The sequence below is a fragment of the Cyrtonyx montezumae genome, unplaced genomic scaffold (assembly GCF_038088225.1).
Source record: "Cyrtonyx montezumae isolate F1298 unplaced genomic scaffold, pur_monq_1.0 scaffold_26, whole genome shotgun sequence".
Taxonomy (NCBI): domain Eukaryota; kingdom Metazoa; phylum Chordata; class Aves; order Galliformes; family Odontophoridae; genus Cyrtonyx; species Cyrtonyx montezumae.
In genome coordinates this window covers 4304970-4323619 of record NW_027072003.1, presented here as the reverse complement: position 1 = coordinate 4323619, position 18650 = coordinate 4304970, and the positions used below count along the sequence as shown (strand labels likewise).

Below are 18650 nucleotides of genomic sequence, written 5' to 3'. Positions count from 1 at the left end.
CTAGAAGAGATCATCCCCCCCGTGGTGGGTTTCTCGGAGTCTATTAAGAACCCTCTGTCTATGCTCTGTGGTGAAGCAGTATCCTATGGCTTCTTCTGTCTCCTGGATGCGTTTCTGGAACCTGCAGCCATCTCGTGCAAGCTCTTCCCAGGGTCCTTTACGATCCTCCTCACTGCTTACGTAATACTCTGTGACTTTTTCAAGGAAGGTCACCTGGAAAAGACAGTTTATTAAAGCATTAGCCACACACTCGTACAAAAGGAGCTTACCCCTTATCTGTATGTGTGATTAAATACCTCCAAAGCCACTTTCTATGTCTAAAACACCAAGGAACCCCCTCACTTAAGCCACCAGTTCAACACAGGGCTTTGCAGCGTTGGGTTTTGACCTCACACACACACTGCAAGTTCCCTCAGATGATCAGTGTTTCCCAAGAAAGCATTCTGCTTAGAAACACGTTACACTTGTGATGAATGCACCATAAAAACAGCAACAATCCTTGTTCTGTGCAGTGAGTAATCCTGTGAGTCAACTTCAGGCCGATAAGAAATCTTACTACGTATAAGGAATGCTTTACTGCAGCAAACCCATCTGTTCAGGGGAGTGTCAAATTTTAAGTCAATGAAAGGAAGTTAAAGCTGTGGCACTTGAGAGCACATGTGGAGTTTTTTGCACTCGCTGTTATCCTTAAGGGCTGTTGAACTATTTTAAGATACAGGCTCAGGCTCTCAACTCATCAGCATTTCCCCCATCACTGCATAGAGATTCTTGTCCTGTTGTTGAGGAGTGAGTAAAAGCTAAGCTGCTTCGGATGCCCACAGAACTATGTGCTGCTTTTCATCTCAGGCTTATGGCTGAGAAGGACAGACTGCTAGCTGCCAGAGCCCCCTGACTTTCCCATTCCTTGAAGACAAGGGAAGCACTGTGGATACAGACAGTTCTAAGATCAATGCACACTGAATTTGCTGCAGGGAGTTCAGGAAGGAACCCAGGGATGTACCAAACATTCACTGCTCCATTTCTGTGATTTCAGAACAGAGAAGCACAGTTTCTCACCCAGGAATGCAGGGTGGGATGGCTTTTTGTGGTAAGGCAACCTTCAAAGCTTTGTGAAAACACAAAGGTTAAGAGTTAGGGGAGCAGAGAATACAGAGCAGCCAGGGGCTGTGCTGAAAGCAACCTGCTGAAACCCAGCTCCAGCACAGCAGTCCCACATCACTTCCCAGCAGTCTGCGAAGGTGTGGGCACCAAACCCCCCCACGTTCAGGGTGAACACATTTGCTATCTTGTAAGGCAAAACAAACGACTCCTGGGCTTTACGACTATACAGATATTGCTGTTTGATTGCAGGATGCCACACAGGAAGAGGACGTGAGTGGTAGAAGTGACTCAAACATTTCATGGGTCAGCATTCAGAGACTTCTGCTTCATTTGGCAGGGAGGTGTAATTAAGTATCTCCCTTCAGGCACACGGAGCTGTTACATCAGCCTATCCCTCCGCGAGTTACCACCTTTCATCCTTTTTACATCAGTCTAAGATACCCTTGGGCACAATTACTGGATTCTGTAACACTGTGCTAAATATTGTGGCCAGATCCGTGCTCAAACAGTAAAGTAGTTCATGAAGTTAAACCCAAGCCAGGCAGACCCAGAGGCAAACAAATCTCTTGCTGGTCGGATTGCTAAGGAAAGCAGTGAGCTTCCACCTTAAATATTCTGTGATATTTACTTGAATCCACACGCACTAAACACACAAGGAGCATTACTGCACCTTGCAGTGAAACTTTAATGGCCTCCTGCAGCACGTGCCAGCTCAAAATCTGGTTTTTTTCCTCCTCCAAAAGATATCTGGTGTCTGTAACTCAAGCAGGCTTGTCACCTACATGCTTACAACACAAAGCCCTGGTTACACTGCATACACACAAAGGTCCTGAAATACTTATCAGCATGATTCTTAAGAGAAAAGGGTACTTTCCAGAGGAAAAAACATTGATCGTGATTTCCCATCTGTTTCTCTGGTGATGGAAATCACAACACAAATAAACACAAACACAGAATGAATGTTACGTCTTGAAAATCTCACTTTGAGTCTGGAAATGAAACTTAAAAGAAATCCCACGCTCTGTCACTGAATTCTGAGATCTGCCACAGCGTGAGGCATGCTGCTTCCAGCCACATAATTAGACCATAAGCTCACAGAGCATGATTTGGCACGGCTGCTGCTGGAATCCTGGTGCACATGACCTCACTCACATACCACAGTCAAAAACACAAAGCCAGAAACGAAATATACCTTTTTCCTCTTGGTACTCCCACATTTTTCACCAGAAAGAACGCCATGCTGCACCAAGTCTGCGACCCCACAGTTATGCTTCTCCAGCTGTACCCGACAGACAGTTAAGTGACTATGCTCAGAAGTGACCAAACTCAGCCCCTCTTTTCCTTTGAAGCTGGGCTTCCCTCTTTTCTCTGCCGTTTGAAAGGGTGCCTTGAAATTCAAAGGGTTATAAGGATCGTCTGAGGTACAGAATGAGTTCCAAAGTTTCAAGTTTTCTGCCTCGTCCACGCTGCTACAATCCCATTCATCCTCATCTTCTGAGCTGGGGTGAGGAGAGCCTGAAGAAGACTCTGCCCACGAAGAATCTTCCTCCTCATCCTCCTCCTCTCCCACCTCGGACACGCAGGGCATACCCTTCCCCGGCTCACTGGAAGATGTCTGAATGGTTGCTGTAAAGTTCTGAGGGTCGTAAGGATCCAGGCTGAAGAAGGAATTCCAGAGATGCAACCTCTCCCCGTTCTGGCTGCTGTCATCTGAATCTGACAGCAACCCTTCACTGTCAAACCCATCATCATCATCCCAGTCTTCCTCATCATCCGTGCTCTCCTCTCCACTGGAAGTTCCCCCCAGGATGTAATCAATTAACTTATTAGCACAAGCAGGCCTGGCCGACACGAACACGCTCTGCTCCGTTTCAGAGCCCACATCTTCCTCTGCATCACAAGCTTCCTCCTGCAGCTCTCCCTTCTCAGCCAAACCCCAGCATCTCTCCAGCTCGTCGGGCTGCCTCCAGGCTCCGTGCTGCTCCCCGAGCTGCTGTGGTTGCCCGCAGTCCCCTCGCAGGGCTCCTCTTTGCTGCTGCTGCTCCTCCTCTAGGCTGTGGTAGCCGTGGTCCGGCTCGGGCACTGCCAGACCCCGCAGCTGGAGGAACTCCAGGCGCTTTGTGCGGAGCAGCTCCACCTCGGGCAGGCAGCCGGGCCCTCCCCACGCCTCGGCGCTCAGCGGCTGCGGCAGATGGCTCTTGGCGGAGCGGCACGCCGGGCCGCCGGCTCCCAGCACGAAGGAGAGCAACCCCGCGTGAGGAACGGCCAGCCCCGCTCCCCACGGCACCTGCTCAGGCTCCAGGCCCTCCCATCCTTTCTTCTGCCTCTTCTCCTCGGCCCATTCGGGCGAAGCGGGCGGCTCGGGCAGCAGCAGAAGAGGAGGAGGCGGCGAGGAAGGCCCCGCGGGGCACAGCGCGCTGCTCAGCGCCGGACCGGGCCGCAACCGCTGCAGCAGCGGGGAGAGGAGCTGAGAGAGCAGCCGCAGCCAGGAGAACGGCGGGCTGGGCTGCGGCGGGGCCGAGGGAGAGGCGGCGGGTTGGGCCGCGCCGGGCCCGGCCAGCTTAGGCCAAGCGACGGGGACGCCGAGCAGCGAGCCGGGCCGAGCCGGCCTCACGGCGGGGCCGGGCCGCTGCCGGCCGCTCGGCTCCATGGGCGGTGCGAGAAGGTCCTCAACGATGCCGGCGGCGCTGTCGGGGGTGCGGGGCGGCGGGGAGGAGCGCTGGGCCGCGGGGTCCGGGCGCCATCGTGAGGGGTCGGGGCGGGAGAGGCAAAATGGCGGCGCAGAACGGAGCGCCGCCGTTACATCCGGCCCCGGCCGGCGCGAGCCCCGAAGGGGCGGGACGCGGCTGAATGCGCATGCGTGAGACGTCACGCGGCTACGCTGCCGCTCATTGGGCGGAGACAAAGCCCCGCTCACCATGGGGGCTGCGGGAGGGCTCCGCCCACCTCTCTGCGCGAGGATTGCATCAGCCGCTGCGTTGCTCGGTAGTGCGCCCCCTGGCGGCCCGGCGGGGAGCGGCGCCGTCCCGGTGCGGGCGGTGGGACCTCGAAGATCGTCTCGTTCCAACCTCCCGCCGCCAGCAGGGTTGCCAACCACGACATCACGCACACCTCACCTAAACAGCCCCCTTTTGAATTTAAAACCATTCCCCCGCGTCCTGTTCCCAGCGCTCCTCCCCAGCCTCTCTGCTCCTGTTTCCATCCCTACTCCCGTTCCCGTCCCACCACCGCCCTGCAGGGTGACGCGAGGTCCCACGCTGCCCCGTGCACTTCGTCGGTTTATTTTCCACTCTGCCGTGCTACAGTCAGGAGGGTCCCACCAGACGGGGGGGGGAGGGGGGGGTGGTTGCCCCGTGCCACCTCCCCCAGAGCCTCTCCTGCTCGATACAGTCTTTAAAACTTTTAATATAAAGTTTAAGTTCATTATTCTCGATCCTGAGAAACATTTCGTCCGTTTACGGAGCTCTCGCTGTAAACAAAGCACCACAGGCACCAAGCCCGCACCCCAGCGCAGGGCCAGGCTGCGGGGGGGGGGGGGGGGAGGGGGGAGGAAAGGAGGTGGCCGTGCTCCCCTGGGATCGGCTCCTGCCACGCTGCTCTCCTTTGGGAGCAAATCCCCTGCGATGGCATCAAAGTGGGGAACGGATGTCCCCATGGATATGCCCAAAACCAAGCTTGGCGATGCCACCACCCCGGCGCCCGGCCGCGCTACACAATGTTATTAAAAAAAAAATTAAAATAGATATCCCAAAGGAAGAAATAACACCCCTCTCCCCCCTCCCCGAAGCGCCCTGACACTCCTCCCAGCCCACCCCCCCCCCACAGCGTTGCTCCCTTGACACAAGGTAAACTTCAAAAAGAAGATGTCTAACGGCAGCTCTCGGTCCCTCTGGGCAACTCCTGGCACCGGGGCCCATTACCCAGAGCTCAGAGTGTGCCATGGCCGCGGGACCCAAGGGCGAACCACCCCATCTTCTCCTGTGCCAGGTCAAGGTCCCGCAGGCGGATGCCGACCTCCCCAAGGAGGATGTTCTCCCAAAAGCCTTCCTCGCTCAGCACGCTCAGCCGCAGCTCCCGCTGCTGCAGGTCTCCCCTTGGCACCCCATCGTAGACCAGCTGTGGGGACAGAGTGGGGCAGAAGCTCAGTCACAGACTCTCAACTGTCCCCCCATTGCCATGCCATCCCCAAACACTGTCAACCTCACTGCCACCCCAATCCTAAACCCCCTCGCCATCCCCATACCATCTCATTGTAGGTAGGGTTGCAGGTTTTCCGGGCCACTTTGGTTTTCCTCTTAGTGGTTTTCTGGGGGTCAGGCAGCAGGTAGGTCTTGACGTAGGGATCAGGGTCATTGCCATCCTGGAGGGGCTGCTGCAGGACACAGCACGGGGCACCCCGTGAGCCAGGCAGCAGGGCTAGATCCTGTCCCATCGCTGCCAGGACACTGCGCACCTACCAGCCCCCGGATGTGCATCACCATGATGAAGAGCTTGTTGTTCTTGTAGGAGATGGATAGCTTCACCTCCCCGCCGACCTTCCCCAGGGGACGAGCCCACGTGGTGTCTGGAGAGGAGGAGGGACAGGGGAGGGGTGCAGGAGGGACACGGAAGTGACATGGAGGGGATGTGGGGCTCACCCCAATCCACCTACCTGCTGACTTGGGGGCCGGGTTGGTGCCAGCTGCCTTCTCATCTCTGGGCAGCGGGTGGAAAAAGGTGTAGATGAGGTCGCACTGCAGGGCAAGGAGGGGCTGTTACCAGTGCTTCGTATGCCACGTTTGCCCTATTTCCACACTTCACCAACACTGCCAGCCCACCCTCTTGCGGTCCCCCAGCCCCGCACCTCAGCCACCTCGGGGGCAGCATGGATGAGGTGCCAGATGTAACCATTGAGTTCTTCTTTCCTCCTCTCAGCCACTGCTTCTCCTCGTGACCGGCCAATAATGAACCTGCTGGGGAAGCTGCCAAAGGGCACAGACACTCAGTGACCCTTCAGGGCATCGGAAGCCCCAGTGCCAGGTCTGGGAGTACCTGGGCAGCAGCGAGGAAGGGAAGAGCAGGCGCAGCTTGTTGTGCAACTCCTGGAACTCTTCAAAGGTGCGCTGCACAAAGGTCACCTCGCCTGGGCTCTCCCTCTTCACCTTCACCACGTAGATCTGCAGGGAGACGGGGCTGTGACGAGGGATGGAGACAACAGGACGTCCCATATCCAAATGGGGAGGGGGTTCAGGGATGCAGAACACTCCAGGACAGAGCGAGCTGTTCCTCTGCCCATCTCCCTGGGCTGTCCCCAGCCATCCCCACTCACGTAGCCCTTGCTGGGGTTGAAGACCCTTTCATGGCGGCAGAGGAAGACATCACAGATCCGGCCGGACGTCTTGATGGTGTGTGTGCGGGGGGCAAAGGAGAGGGTTGGACGGGCATCAGAGCCTGTGAACTTCATCTGTGCCAGGTTGTGGATGAAGAAGTTGAGCTTGGTGGCCACACTGCCCAGGCTGGACTCAATCAACCTGCAACGAGGCCACGTGGTAGCATGGAGGCACTGGGCCATGGAGCCCATGAGCAATTGGAGAAGCAGCTGGTGGATGTGCCTCTCTCCTGGGGGTCACCAACCCATGTCCTGTACCTGGTGAAGTAGGTGGTGGCATCAGCATCCGTGTCCTGTGGCCTTAGTGCATCGTAGACGTATTTGAGGTCCTCTAGGTCAGAAAGTTCAGGGATACCACAGGACAGCATCTGGGCAGCGAGGTGAGAGTGAGGATGAGTGGTGAGATGAGGACACATCCCCCAGTCACCCCGTGGCCCTTCTGAGTGGCCCTGGATTCTCACCAGCCCCAACAGGTTGAGGAAGAGATGGGTGTGCTTGCGGATCAGGTTGTAAGCCTGGCAGCACAGGTCAACAAAGTCGTGGAAGCGGCTGGAGGGCTTGTCCCCACCGTTGATGACATATGCCATGTCTGAAGTGAAGACAAACGGTGCCCGGTCCCTGCATTGGGGATATAAAGTGAGCACAGAGCCACGAGGAGAGGAACCTCACCCATATAATCAGGAGGAACCCCAATGCTAAAGAACTGCAACCCCACGTGGACAATCGCAGTGAGAGGGAAGGTGACACCGGAGGCATTCCTCACCTCTTGATGTTGCCAAACATCTGAGCGTGGCCCAGGAACCTGCCAAAATCGATGTGAAACATGTGGCCAGTGGTCTTGAGCATGATGTTGTCGTTGTGTCGATCGCAGATCCCCAGCACATAGGTGGCCACACAGCAGCCAGCACAGGAGTAGATGAAGTTCTCCACGGCCTGGAAGGGATGGAGAAATGCGGGTCAGCTCATCTTTGCTGCTCCCCCATGAGATGTGTATCATCCCTGGAGAGGTGGACACGCACAGCAGGGACCCTGCCAAGCTGCTCCTCACCTTCTCATACTCATCCTCCTCAGGGTTGTGTTTCTGCAGCCAGTCAGCCAGAGGCCGGTCCTTAAAGGACCCTGTCACACCGTGCTCCACCTGGATTTTGCGTAGAGTCTCGGCGTTGGGGATCATTTCCACCATGCCTGGCAGCCAAGACAGTAGGGTGAGATCTGTCCCTTCCTACCCCAGGGAGCACCAAGGTCCCAGCCCCTTTTGCCACCAACCCTTAGGTGACTGTCTACCAAGTCATGCTCTTACAGACCACGTGGTGGGATCAAACCCAACAGTGGCTCACAGCAACTCACGGCGGCTTCTCTCTACAAAACCCCAGTACTTCCCATGCCATTGCCAATCTGAGAGCATCACTACTTGGTGATGGATGCCCTGAGTCAGGTTACCTCGTCCACGGCCTGTGGAGAAGCAACGGAAGATGACCATGCGCATGTCCAGCCCCTCCTGCACCCAGATTTTGTTCATGATCCGGATCATCTGCAGTGTCAGCATGTCCTGCCGCAGATCATCACCACACTGCAAGCCCGCAGGGATCCATCAGACCAGGGGTGCCAAAGGGAGAGCATCCCTCGGGGAATGGAGATGCTGTGGTTTGGGCAATGCTGGGAGGATGAACTCACCTTGAAGATGACCCGGATATTTTCTCCAAGTGGATCGACGTTCTGGAAGGAGAGCTTCAGGGGGACAGCGTTGGAGTTGAAATAGGAGCAATCCTGCCACCAGGGGAAAGAAAACGCAGCTGGTCAGGGATAGGCAGCTCCAGGCAGGTGATGGTACCCAGTCCCAGCACTCACCCGGGGCACTATGCCCTTCACCAGCAAGCTGGGGCTGAGCGGCAGCCGGCACGACCCATTAGCCTTAAAGAACTGCTTCACCTCCTCCAGCCCTTCACGCAGGATGCCCTGCAGGGAAGGACATGGGGTGGCTGAGACCTGGCTGGACCCTTTAAGCTCCCGTTGACCCCAGCACTCACCTGGCGTGCAGATGGAGCAGCATCTCGCACTTGCTGGGCCAGCCTGGCCAACGTATTGACCAGCAGGCACTGCCGGTCGAACTCTTCCCGCAGCCCCTTCCCACAGCAGCACAGCAGAGCTGCCAACAGGTACTGGTAGCGGATGCTGAACTGGGAGTCTTTCAGGCCATCCTTCAGCAGCCTGCCCGCAGCACAGTAATCGTGGGGTCAGGCATGTCCTGGGGTCCCCCAGCCCGCTCTTGGTCCCCTCAAACTCACCAGAAGAAATAGTGGGTGATTTTCAGGTCGCAGATTGCTCGCTTCATGAGGAAGCGCACCAGTGGGCTGTCCAGGTAGCACTCATACTTCAAGGCCTGGATTAGGGGAAAAGAGGATGGTTCTGGGGTGCAGCAGGACCAGCATGTGCCCCAAGCTGTGTCCTGGTCCAAGCATGTGCCCAGTGCTGCATCCCTATCCATTACACATCACCAACCCAGCACACACCCCATGCTGCAACCCCATCCTAGCACACATCCCCCACTGCATCCCAATCCCAGCACACACCCCATGCTTCATCCCCATCCCAGCACACACCTGGACCAGCTGGGGCAGGTAGTCCAGCAGCTCTGTGTCAGAGATAGAGTCAATCCACTGCACAGCCGTCCTCCTCACCTCCTGGTCTGGGAACCTACATAGGGTGGGTGTCACAGGGACAGCACAACCCCACAGGATGGCCACCACGGGGCCATGCCCACTCACTCCACACCAAGGACATGGCACCACGGTACTAAAGCCCACATCCTGCATCATGCACTGCCCCATGCCCACGCAACGGTGACTTACGTGGCATGAAGGAGCCCCAGGGCATCCTGGTGGCTCATGTAGGTCCACTGGCTCAACAAGGCGTAGATGTCAGGCAGGCATGCCCACTCCCAGCTGGGTGCACTGGCCAGCAGCATGGGCAGCGAGCCGGGTGCTGCGTGGCAGTAGTAGCGCTTCTCCCACAGCCGCTTGCGGTCGGCATCTGTCAACCTGCAGCAGCAAGCAAGTGTGGATGGCAAAGAGTGGACACAGGGCACTGCTCCGACCCCACCATGCATGGATAAATCCCTCCAGAGTCTTCAGAAGAGAGCCAGCGGATGGGGCTGTGCCACGCTGCATGATGCTGGTCCCAGGGGCACCCATCACAGGGGTGACCGAGCTGCTGCAGGGACCCCACACCAGCCCTCCTGGCCCTGCACCCAGACGTTATGCAGGCAGAATTAGCTCTGGCACTGGGTTCTGGCGGGGTGGCTGTTGGTGGGGACACATCCACCACTGCTGCCGTGCTCTGTGGATCCAGGCACAGCTGCTGACACCTGATCCTCCCTGTTTATAGCACCAGCAGATGCCGGCCGGCTCAGCAGCACCGAGCAGCGCAGCTCCACCAAACCCCAAACTCATCCTCCAGCCCCAGCTGCTTCCCCAGCCCAGCTGCTGGAGGCAGGATCAGGCCCCTAGATGCCCCCTGTGCATGCCAGCTAACACGGGGGGGAGCTCAGCAGAGAACCCCCAGGGAGAGATGACGCTGGTATACCCCCACTGCTCACCAATACAGAGATTTCTTCTGCATCGCCTCCCGCAGCCTGCGCTGGTCCTCCTCACCCAGGCTGCCGAATTCGTACTTGGGGCTCACCTCGGCCGCCAGCGGGCTCACAAACTTCACGTCGAAGGCAGAAGTGGGGAAATCGATCTGGGACAAGGAACAGGTGGGTAAGTGGGAGCTCGAAACCCCTCCAGTGCCCCACTGCTGGGACCCACCTGCAGGATGACGCTGTCGGGCTGGTTGAAGTTGGGGGCACTCGACCTGGCTCTGGAGTTGTCCTGCGTTGCTGGCCACAAGCCCAAAAGCTTTCGCCCGCAGGTAAGGACCCTGGAGGAGAAAGGGGACTGTTTAAGGGACTGCTCCCCTGGGGTTGGGGTGGCATCGCTGCAGCGACACTGCATCCCCACACTGAGCCCTGGGGGACCCCCACAGCCCACCCTGGGGTGCCCGTGGTGGTGGGATACCCTACGCACTGCCTGAAGTTGAAGAGCGGAGTGGTGACCCAGCCCAGGGCCTCAGGGACCCGCCGCTGCTTGTTGGTGTCAGAGGAGCTCCCCGGGGGGGGGACGGGCACGGCGAAGAGCGTGATGCTGAGCAGCGTCTCCCGCGGCAGCCGGTTCACCTGGACGGGGAAGCAGATCCTGCAAGAGAGCAGTCAGAGCCCCACAGCACGGGTCAGCCCCGGCCCCCCGCCTCGGAATGCCAACAGAGCTCAGCAAATGCCTTTGCTGCTGGCACTGGGGGTGCCACGTGCACCCTTACGTCATGGTTATACCCCCCCACGTTGGACAGAGCCGGCTGCTTTCATGCCCCCGCTCTGCCCTGGGTAGGTGACAGGGGGGGACCCTGCACACTGACCTCGTCCCAGCTTCTCCCTGTCGGTGTGGGGGTCCTCAGGGAGCCCACAGGGTGGGTGAGGGACGGGTGAGATGGGCAGAGGGGATGGCTGCTGCTGGGTGCACGTCCTTCAGGGGCACAGGCACCTTCTAAAATTATCCTGTTCCCATCCCCACCTCTCTGCAAATGCCAGGCATGGCGAGGGCTCGGCACAGCCTCCCTGCCTGCTCCCAGGGCTATTCTGGGAGCAGATCCCCTTTCCCGGGTGCAAATAGGAGGTGGAGGACTGGCGCCAGGGGCAGGTGCTATTCCTGGGGATGACATAAGAGCTTCCATAACCCAAAAACTGGGGAGAGGCACAGAGAAGAGCTGCTGGAGGAGGCAGTACAGCCGGGGACGGCACCGAGTACCCATGCCCACCCCACAGCCAGGGCGCTGCCTTACTGCTGATCCCATATGATGAGGTGGAAAAGGTACTTGTAGACGTGGGCCTTTCTGGTGTGCAGGGGGCTGCACAGCTCCTTACCACCATGCGTGATGGAGCAAGAGAGGTAGAAATCTTCATAGCTGCAAGAAGAGCAAAAGAAATGTGAGCTGGGGGGGAAGCAGCCACGGCTCTGAGGGCTCACCTAGCCAAAGGGGAAACCCCACAACAGTGGGGTTGGGAGGAGGGGGGGGGCAAGGAGGCTTGGATCTGTCCCCATGGCTGGTCACACTCTAATGCAGCCCCTGCACGAGTGGCTCCCCTTGCTTGCCTTCCCCAGCTTTGCACAATGTGGGGGGAGGGGGATACAGAGCCAGCAGCCCCCGTCCTTCCCATCACCATATGGCATCGCACATACCGTCACACGGGGGGCTGCTGGGGGGGGCCCTGCCATGTGGCAGGTGCCGAGCGACAATCCGGGGAGGGCTGTGGGGCGCTGGAGGTCAGGGGATGTCGGCATTTCCCAGGCTACTGGCTTTGTTCAGAGCCAGTCACCAGGGGGAATACATTAAATTCAGGACAAAGGCGAGGGGTCCCCGGCGGGGCGGCTGCAGCCGATGCTGCTGCCTCACATGCCCTCCCCGTGGTGGGCTCCTGGACTGCCACTGTCTCCCCTGCGTGGGGCTGAGAGCGGGCACGGGCACTGGGGCCATCTGTCACATCTCCAGGGCGGCTGTGAGCCTGGGAGTGATGCTGCAGCTTTGGGGATGGGAGTGGGAGAGCAGTGCAGAGCTCGTGCCATCCGTGTGCACCATCGCTCACTGCATGCTGAACATGGCATCCCCCAGTGCACTCAGCTGGGGCTCATAATCCTGTCCTTCAGCAGCCACGGCGTGGGCAAGCTTTTATGCTGAATATTTAGTAACCTAGGGATTGAACTGATGGGTCTGAGTCCAAGGACATGCAGGTAGAGGCTGAGCAAGGTCCATGTGGCAGTCCTACCTGGCAGCCCACGTGATGGGGATGCGGTGCGTGGCATAGACGGTAAAGGAGAGTGGGCAGGAGAGCAGGCAAGCCTCCTGCACCACGCCGTGCTCCCGGCTCCACTGCACAGCTGTCTGGAAGTCAGCATTGAAGGTGCTGCAGTAAAGCCCCACCAGGTCCAGGATGGCAGCAGTCAGGCTCTCCACGATCCTTTCTGCAGAGAACAGAGAGGGGTGACATGGAGCTGCTCTGCTATGCCCCATGGGGTGGCCCTAACATGGGGCTGGGATGCTGTGGGGGACCCTGGGCTCATGACTAGGAATTGCAGGCTCCCACTTTGCTGAGCTGATGGGAGGAACAATAGGCACAGCTTCCTGAAACCCTCTTTTCTTAAGAAGGGTTTCAAACCCATTTTTGGCCTTGATAATTGAGGAGGAGGACAGGTTTGAAGATTAAAAGCACCGAGAACTTCAGCCCAGAAGGGGAGGAGGAGAACTGAAATACCTCGATTTTCCCTCTTGGCCAGAACATTTGGATCCTGTGGAGGAAAAAAAAAAATAAAGAAAAAATAAAAAAAGGAAAAAAGAAACCACAAGAGCAATATCAGCATGAGCCCTGTGCGTCGCTGCGGCCGGGAGCAGCTCTCCAAGCCAGCAGCTTTACGTAAGCAGCCGGGGTGAGCACCAAGGTCTCGGCCCCTCAGCCTGCTCCCAGCTATTGAGGAATTTTCCACGTGGTGTAGAGGAAAGGAGCAAATGGGATCAGCCTGCAAGCGGGGCTTTCCCTCCGCACAACCCACAGGTCCCCCTCAGCCCTTACCTTCTGGATTTTGGGCTGCATGCGGGAGGGGCAGGGGGGCATCTGGTTGAGGGCTGTTGTGATTTCCTGCGACTCAACGGCAGCCAGGGCGTTGCAGATGGCCATGACCGACTGGATCACCCGCTCTGCCTTCAGTGGGAAGTCTCCCTGTGGGGCAGAGGGAGGCTGAGCAGAGCCCAGAGCCGGGGCAGAGCGGAGCCCAGGCCCTTTGGGGAGGCTGCAACAACGGGGCAAGGGGCAGGGAGCAACATCTGCACCCTCCTGTGGACAAATAAATACCGAGGAGAGAAATAAATGTTGCTCTCAGTCTTCGTAGCAGCTCCCCAGCCTGACACACACCACATAGAGTGAGTGCATCTGCCCATGCCTCAGTTTGCTCTCATCTCCCAGCCTTTGCCCTTCTCTGATGCATCCTTAGGGCCCCATCACAAGGGCAAAAAGTCCTCTGCTGGGGTCCAGAGGAAAATGGGAGCCCACTCTTTTGTGGTGGTGCTGTCCTCTTGGCTGTGTTGGAAGCCCCTTGGGCACAGGGATGGAGTGGGAAGGGGTGGATCTGTGCAAGCACAGAGCAATGCTCAGAGGGATGGTTCCCTGAGGAGGAGGAGCTGCACCCCCACAAGTACTCACCTCAGCTGCCAGGAACGTATCCACCTCGTTGTGGAAGGTGTCAAAGAGGAGACTGAGGGCTTGCCTGGGAGGGCAGAGAGCAGAGCTCAGCACTGAGGAGGGCAGCCAGCGTGGGGCTGTGCTCACCCTGCTGCCCCCTACCTGCTGATGGTCTGCTTGATAGGCCTCTCCTGTAGGTGGATGTAGTGGTTGAGGGTAGAGGGGCTCTGGTCATCGCTGGCCTGGAGGAGGAGAGAGGCTGTGCCATGTGCTGTGCCATTCCTCCTGCCCCTCTTCCTAGGATGGAACCCCCCTGAGCAGGCTGATATGGGGCTGGGGGCTCCAACACTGGAGCTTGTACCTGGCATTAGCTAACTCCTAACCCATCAAAGCATCCCTGGGGGCAGTGGGGGTGTAGGACCGAGGTAGGGTCCCTGTGCAGGCACTCAGGTTGCTCCCTGAGCTGGTACCCACCGTCCGGGCCAGGTCACTGCGTACTGCCTTCCTTCTCATCAGCTGCAGGCGGATATCAATGTCGAATTTCCTGCAGTGCTGGATGTACTCGTGGCTCCCCAGTGCGTGCTTGCTGTGGGGACACAGACAACAGGCTCATATAGCATGGCCCCTCCACACGCCAGGAACAGGCTGGGGGAAAGTCCTCCAACCCCTGTGGCTGAGCATGACCAGGGTTTGCCTGTGCTTTCCCTGCCTGCAAAACACTTCACTGCGTTGCTTGTGCTAGGAAAGCCCTAAGAATATACTATTGTTTTTCCTCCTTCCTCTGTGCCCTCCAAAAAGCTGTGGCCAGCCCTGCTGGGAGCATGCACGGAGGAGGCTGGCTGAAAGCCTGGCACCGTGGGCTTCTGCAGAATGGGAAAGCCCCACATTAGGGTCCACAGAGCTTGCCTTACAGCCCTGCTTTCTTTGCCAGCTTCAGAGTAGAATGAACCAATTCAGCCCTTGCCGTCACCACTGGGCACAGTGCCGCAGGGCGGGCAGCACATCTGCAGGCTCAATGGCAGGATGGAGTTGCAATGGCAGGATGCAGGGGGGGGGGGGCTGGCGGGGCTGCAGGGGATGGGGACACGGAGCCCTGATCACTGTGTGGCCACTAGCATTGGGACCTGCCCTGCTGCAGAGGGATGCAGGAAGCCTGGCTCGGGCAGCAATGTGCCCTTATCGCACAGGGCCAGCATCCTGAGCACCCCACCTCGGGATGCAAACATCTCTTGGGATGCTCAGCCCGGCCTTGCCTTTCTCCTGCACCTTACAAATGCAAGTTGGCAGAAAGCAACAGCAGCTCAGGCTGGTTTGGAGAGCTTGAGTGCCCAACTGGCTCTGCATGGAGGGTTTTGGCACTTCCAGCACTTCTTCTGCTGGGGGAAGATGTGGAAAGAAAAGGCCAGCGACAAAAGGGCTTTATTTCCCAGGGCTTTCTCAAAGGTTCTTTGAGGGCTATGGGAGATACAGGAGCTGTCTGCTGGGACAGGCTGTCCTGACCCCAGCCCAGGATGCCTCCAGCTGGGATACCACGGAGGACATCTCAACTGCAACCACTTTCCAAATGAGGAAGTTAGATAGAAACAAGGGGATTCTCGTTAAATCACCCAGGAATCCTGCAGCAGAGCCCAGGACGGACCCACAGCCCCACCTGTCTGCCTGAGCAGCATCCGTCCTCAAAAGCCCTGCCTTCCTCATTAAAGAGCAGTGCCGAAGAGCAAGGCTGTAAAAAGATGGCAAAGCACTGTCCTTTTGTTTGGTGCAAATCTCATTTTTCCAGCAGAGGCTGTTTCTAGTTAAGCCTCATTACAGAAAACACAGAACATCTTGCTGACAACAGCAGCATTAACAGAAGGAAAAAAAAACCCAACAACTGAAGCCCTGCAGGTACTGAGGCATAATGCAACTGCTGCGTGCAAGCAACCCTGCTGCATCCATGCTCACATATGCACGTGTAGACACATGTATAATGCACACACATGCACAAAAGCACATATGTACACACACGAGTTGAGCTCTGCACCCTCTGCACCAGTGCTGTGCAGGCTATCCTGTGCTGAACAATTCCCAGCTGCCCCTTTAGGGCCTAAAACTGCAGCTCCACAACACCATGGCAAAGCTCCCACGGTTTGAAGCACCAGGGCCAGGTCATGGGGCTGCTCTCCAAGAAGAGCTGGAGCTGACTTGTTGCAAGCAGTCCTGGGAAGCACTATGTGTGCCCGTGAATGCACAGCTGCTGCTGCCTCCACACTGCACCTTGCTCTGGATGGAGCTTTCCTCAGCCATCAGACCCAGAACTGCAGCTTTCCTACAGCAAAAGCAGTGCTGGGGGGAGCAACAAGCTGGGGGGAGCGTGCAAAAGACTCTGCATAGTCATGGTTTGACCAGGGAAAGGAAAACTGTCCCTCTCCCACTGCTCTGTAGTGCAGGACACTTCTGAGGCCCCCAAAATCTCTGCCACCTCGCTTAGAAATGGCGTTTTCCACTTCCTCCTGCAATTTAAAAAACAAGTGAAGGGAGTGACATTGCCATTATTAATGCTCTCCCAAAAAGCTTTTTTGGCAGCAGCTCGGTCCTCAGGCCCTTCCCCAGGCTGCAGGCATGTGAGGCACATCTGACTTGTATCCTGCCTGGGGAAGGATGCTCCCAACATGCTGATTTTGGCAAGAGCACCGCAGCAGCTAGGGAGCCAGGGACTGACCCTGGCCATCGATCCACATGAGCCGACAAGCATCACGGTGTTTGCTTTCCCCTCTCCACCACTCACTTTTGCAAGAATTCCTCCAAGCCACAGAGCTTGAGCACAAAATCCTCAACGTTGACGGTGTGCAGCTCGTCGTGAGTGTAGCACAGCGTCTGGTAGATGAGCAGGTCCACGGTGGAGGAGCCTGTGGGGACAGGGAGCAGCAGTGAGCATCCCCAGGCTGGCACTGCACCAGAGCCCTCCCAGCTCCCCCCCTTGGGATTGCTGAGGGCTGTCTCCACTTTGCACTCCACTTACAGTCGCAGGTGAAGGTGAGGGGCTCTCGCAGGCTGTCACAGAGCACTGTCACCTTCAGGCTGATGCCGTGACCCAGGTGCTCAGGGCTGAGGCTGACGGCACTCCACACAAAGCCGGTCAGGGAATAGTCCTGGGGGCTGGAGCTGGACCGCAGCCTGAGGGCAAAGGGCAGGCTGAGGGGTGGCTTTATATTTCCCCCTCCAAATGCCTCCATTTGGGGACATTCTACAGAGCCTGACAGCCCCAAGCAAGGGCTTGAAGCGTAGCAAGGGATGGCCCAGGTTAAGTCCGTGGTACTCACACATCCAGCATATGGCAGAAAGCAGCCACCTCCTCATCCCTCTCCTCTGACACCTCAAAGAGCTCATAGCCATTGGCTAAGGAGCGTGGCCGGGGGGGGACCTGTGGGCAGAGCATGAGCCCATCAGCAAAACCTGGGCACTCTGTGCCTCCTTCATCCCGCCTCGCTTCTGCATAGCTCAGGAGCCTCATCCTGCCCAGCCACGCAGACGGACTTGAGGATGCCAAGGGACCAACCCTGGGACACTGGGGGCTGCAGCAGAGCCAGGCTCCCCCTGCACTTGGGGGTCCCCAAGCCTCCATCGCTCTTCTGCAGCAAACAATGGCCCTGCTGTCAGAGCGATTAACCCAGCCAGCAGCTCACGGGAGGCAGAGAAAGGCAGAGAAAAAGGCAGAGAACACAGCAGCCACTAAAGACCATTTTAATGCCCTTTTATAATTGGTTTCTGGCAGCGAGGAAGCTGACGGTGACTTACACGGCCCCCACCAGCTGCATCGCTCACCCACCACGGAGCAGGGACCCGATGGGAGCTGAGTCTGGGGGCACAAACCCACTGCAGCCCCCCAGCATTCACTCCCCAGGCTCCTGGGGGGCACAGCAGGGCCGTTCCTTTAAAAAGCAAGGAGAGAACGGCCCCTTACCGGGTCAGCGGAGATCCTGCGGTTCTTGTTGGGTGTCACATTCTTCCTGTTGCCGAACCGGGACACATAGGTCCGTGGGGGGACCTGGGGGGGCATGGTTTTGCTCCGTGCCACTGGTTTACCACTCGACTCCTTCTCAAAGATGCTCCTGCCCTCCTTCCAGCCGCGGGCGGCTTCCCGCAGCACCTGGGACTCGTAGGTGGACTTCAGGTTGAGGCAGGTGATGGCATCGTTGATGCCCTCATATTCGGCCAGGCCGTAAGGATCCTCCTCGGAGATGCGGCGGGCGAGCAGCTTGCCACGGGGCTGCTCGTGTGCTGAGAACACATTGACATCCCTGGGCTGGGGCCCTTTGGAGGACGGCGGGGACCCCTTCCCCAGGCGCCCGCTGACTTCAGTGGGGCTCCGCACATTGTGCCGGGGGGGGAGCGGCGGTGGGGAGAGCTTTTTGGGGGAACCCCCATTGCCGTCGAGGGGCAAAGTGCCGTTGAGGGGCTCCCCGAGGAAGTCCCCTTCGGAGCCGTGGAAGATGTAGAGGTAGTCCCCAGCCAGCGGGGCCTTGAGCCAGGCCGGGCCCTCCGTGCTGCTGGGCGCAGCACTAGGCCGTGCAGTGAGGCTTGACGTCGGGCCATCGGGCAGCGCGTTGTTGCACAGCGCGGGGTCGGAGCCGGACAGGCCGCGCGTGGCTTTGATCCCGGTGCACCCATGGGTGTTTTCGGGCTCGTCCCAGGAGATGAGGGGCGGCTCGGCCCTCTGCTTGGCCCGGTTCTCCTCCTTGTCCTGCCGCAGACGTGACAGCGCGTCGTACTCCATCTGCAGGGCCTCGGCCAGAGCCAGCTCCTTGCGGCTGATGCCCACCGACTCCAGGGACTTCCAGTGCTCTCCATTGCTGCGCGTGGCGGACATCGCTCCGGGATTGCTTCCTAACCACGCTCAGGGGAAAGGCATGCTGCACCGCCGGCCACCTGGGTGGGGGG

The 18650-nt window shown here is 58.1% G+C and overlaps 2 protein-coding genes across 3 annotated transcripts; both read right to left on the bottom strand.

Annotated features, from left to right (window-relative positions):
* PPP1R15B (protein phosphatase 1 regulatory subunit 15B) lies at positions 1 to 4021 on the bottom strand. Its single transcript, XM_065740161.1, has 2 exons — positions 2294 to 4021; positions 1 to 213 (listed from the first exon to the last, which is right to left on the bottom strand). Exons 1-2 carry the CDS (start codon positions 4019 to 4021, stop codon positions 1 to 3), a joined length of 1941 nt encoding a protein of 646 aa, XP_065596233.1.
* Positions 4022 to 4918: 897 nt separating this feature from the next.
* PIK3C2B (phosphatidylinositol-4-phosphate 3-kinase catalytic subunit type 2 beta) lies at positions 4919 to 18579 on the bottom strand. Of its 2 annotated transcripts, XM_065740450.1 has the most exons (32): positions 17674 to 18579; positions 17033 to 17133; positions 16732 to 16886; positions 16498 to 16618; positions 14205 to 14316; positions 13893 to 13972; positions 13752 to 13815; positions 13125 to 13271; positions 12810 to 12843; positions 12324 to 12519; positions 11342 to 11464; positions 10534 to 10701; positions 10276 to 10387; positions 10065 to 10207; positions 9319 to 9507; positions 9070 to 9163; positions 8755 to 8849; positions 8497 to 8677; positions 8318 to 8425; positions 8144 to 8236; positions 7910 to 8039; positions 7518 to 7654; positions 7233 to 7402; positions 6931 to 7087; positions 6728 to 6837; positions 6410 to 6611; positions 6133 to 6257; positions 5945 to 6062; positions 5753 to 5834; positions 5559 to 5665; positions 5345 to 5473; positions 4919 to 5217 (listed from the first exon to the last, which is right to left on the bottom strand). In XM_065740450.1, exons 1-32 carry the CDS (start codon positions 18577 to 18579, stop codon positions 5029 to 5031), a joined length of 4878 nt encoding a protein of 1625 aa, XP_065596522.1. In that variant the 3' UTR covers positions 4919 to 5028. The 2 variants fall into 2 exon arrangements, with proteins under 2 accessions (XP_065596522.1, XP_065596523.1); XM_065740451.1 differs by lacking the exon at positions 4919 to 5217 and having other exon boundaries at positions 5358 to 5473; positions 5555 to 5665.
* Positions 18580 to 18650: the final 71 nt, after the last annotated feature.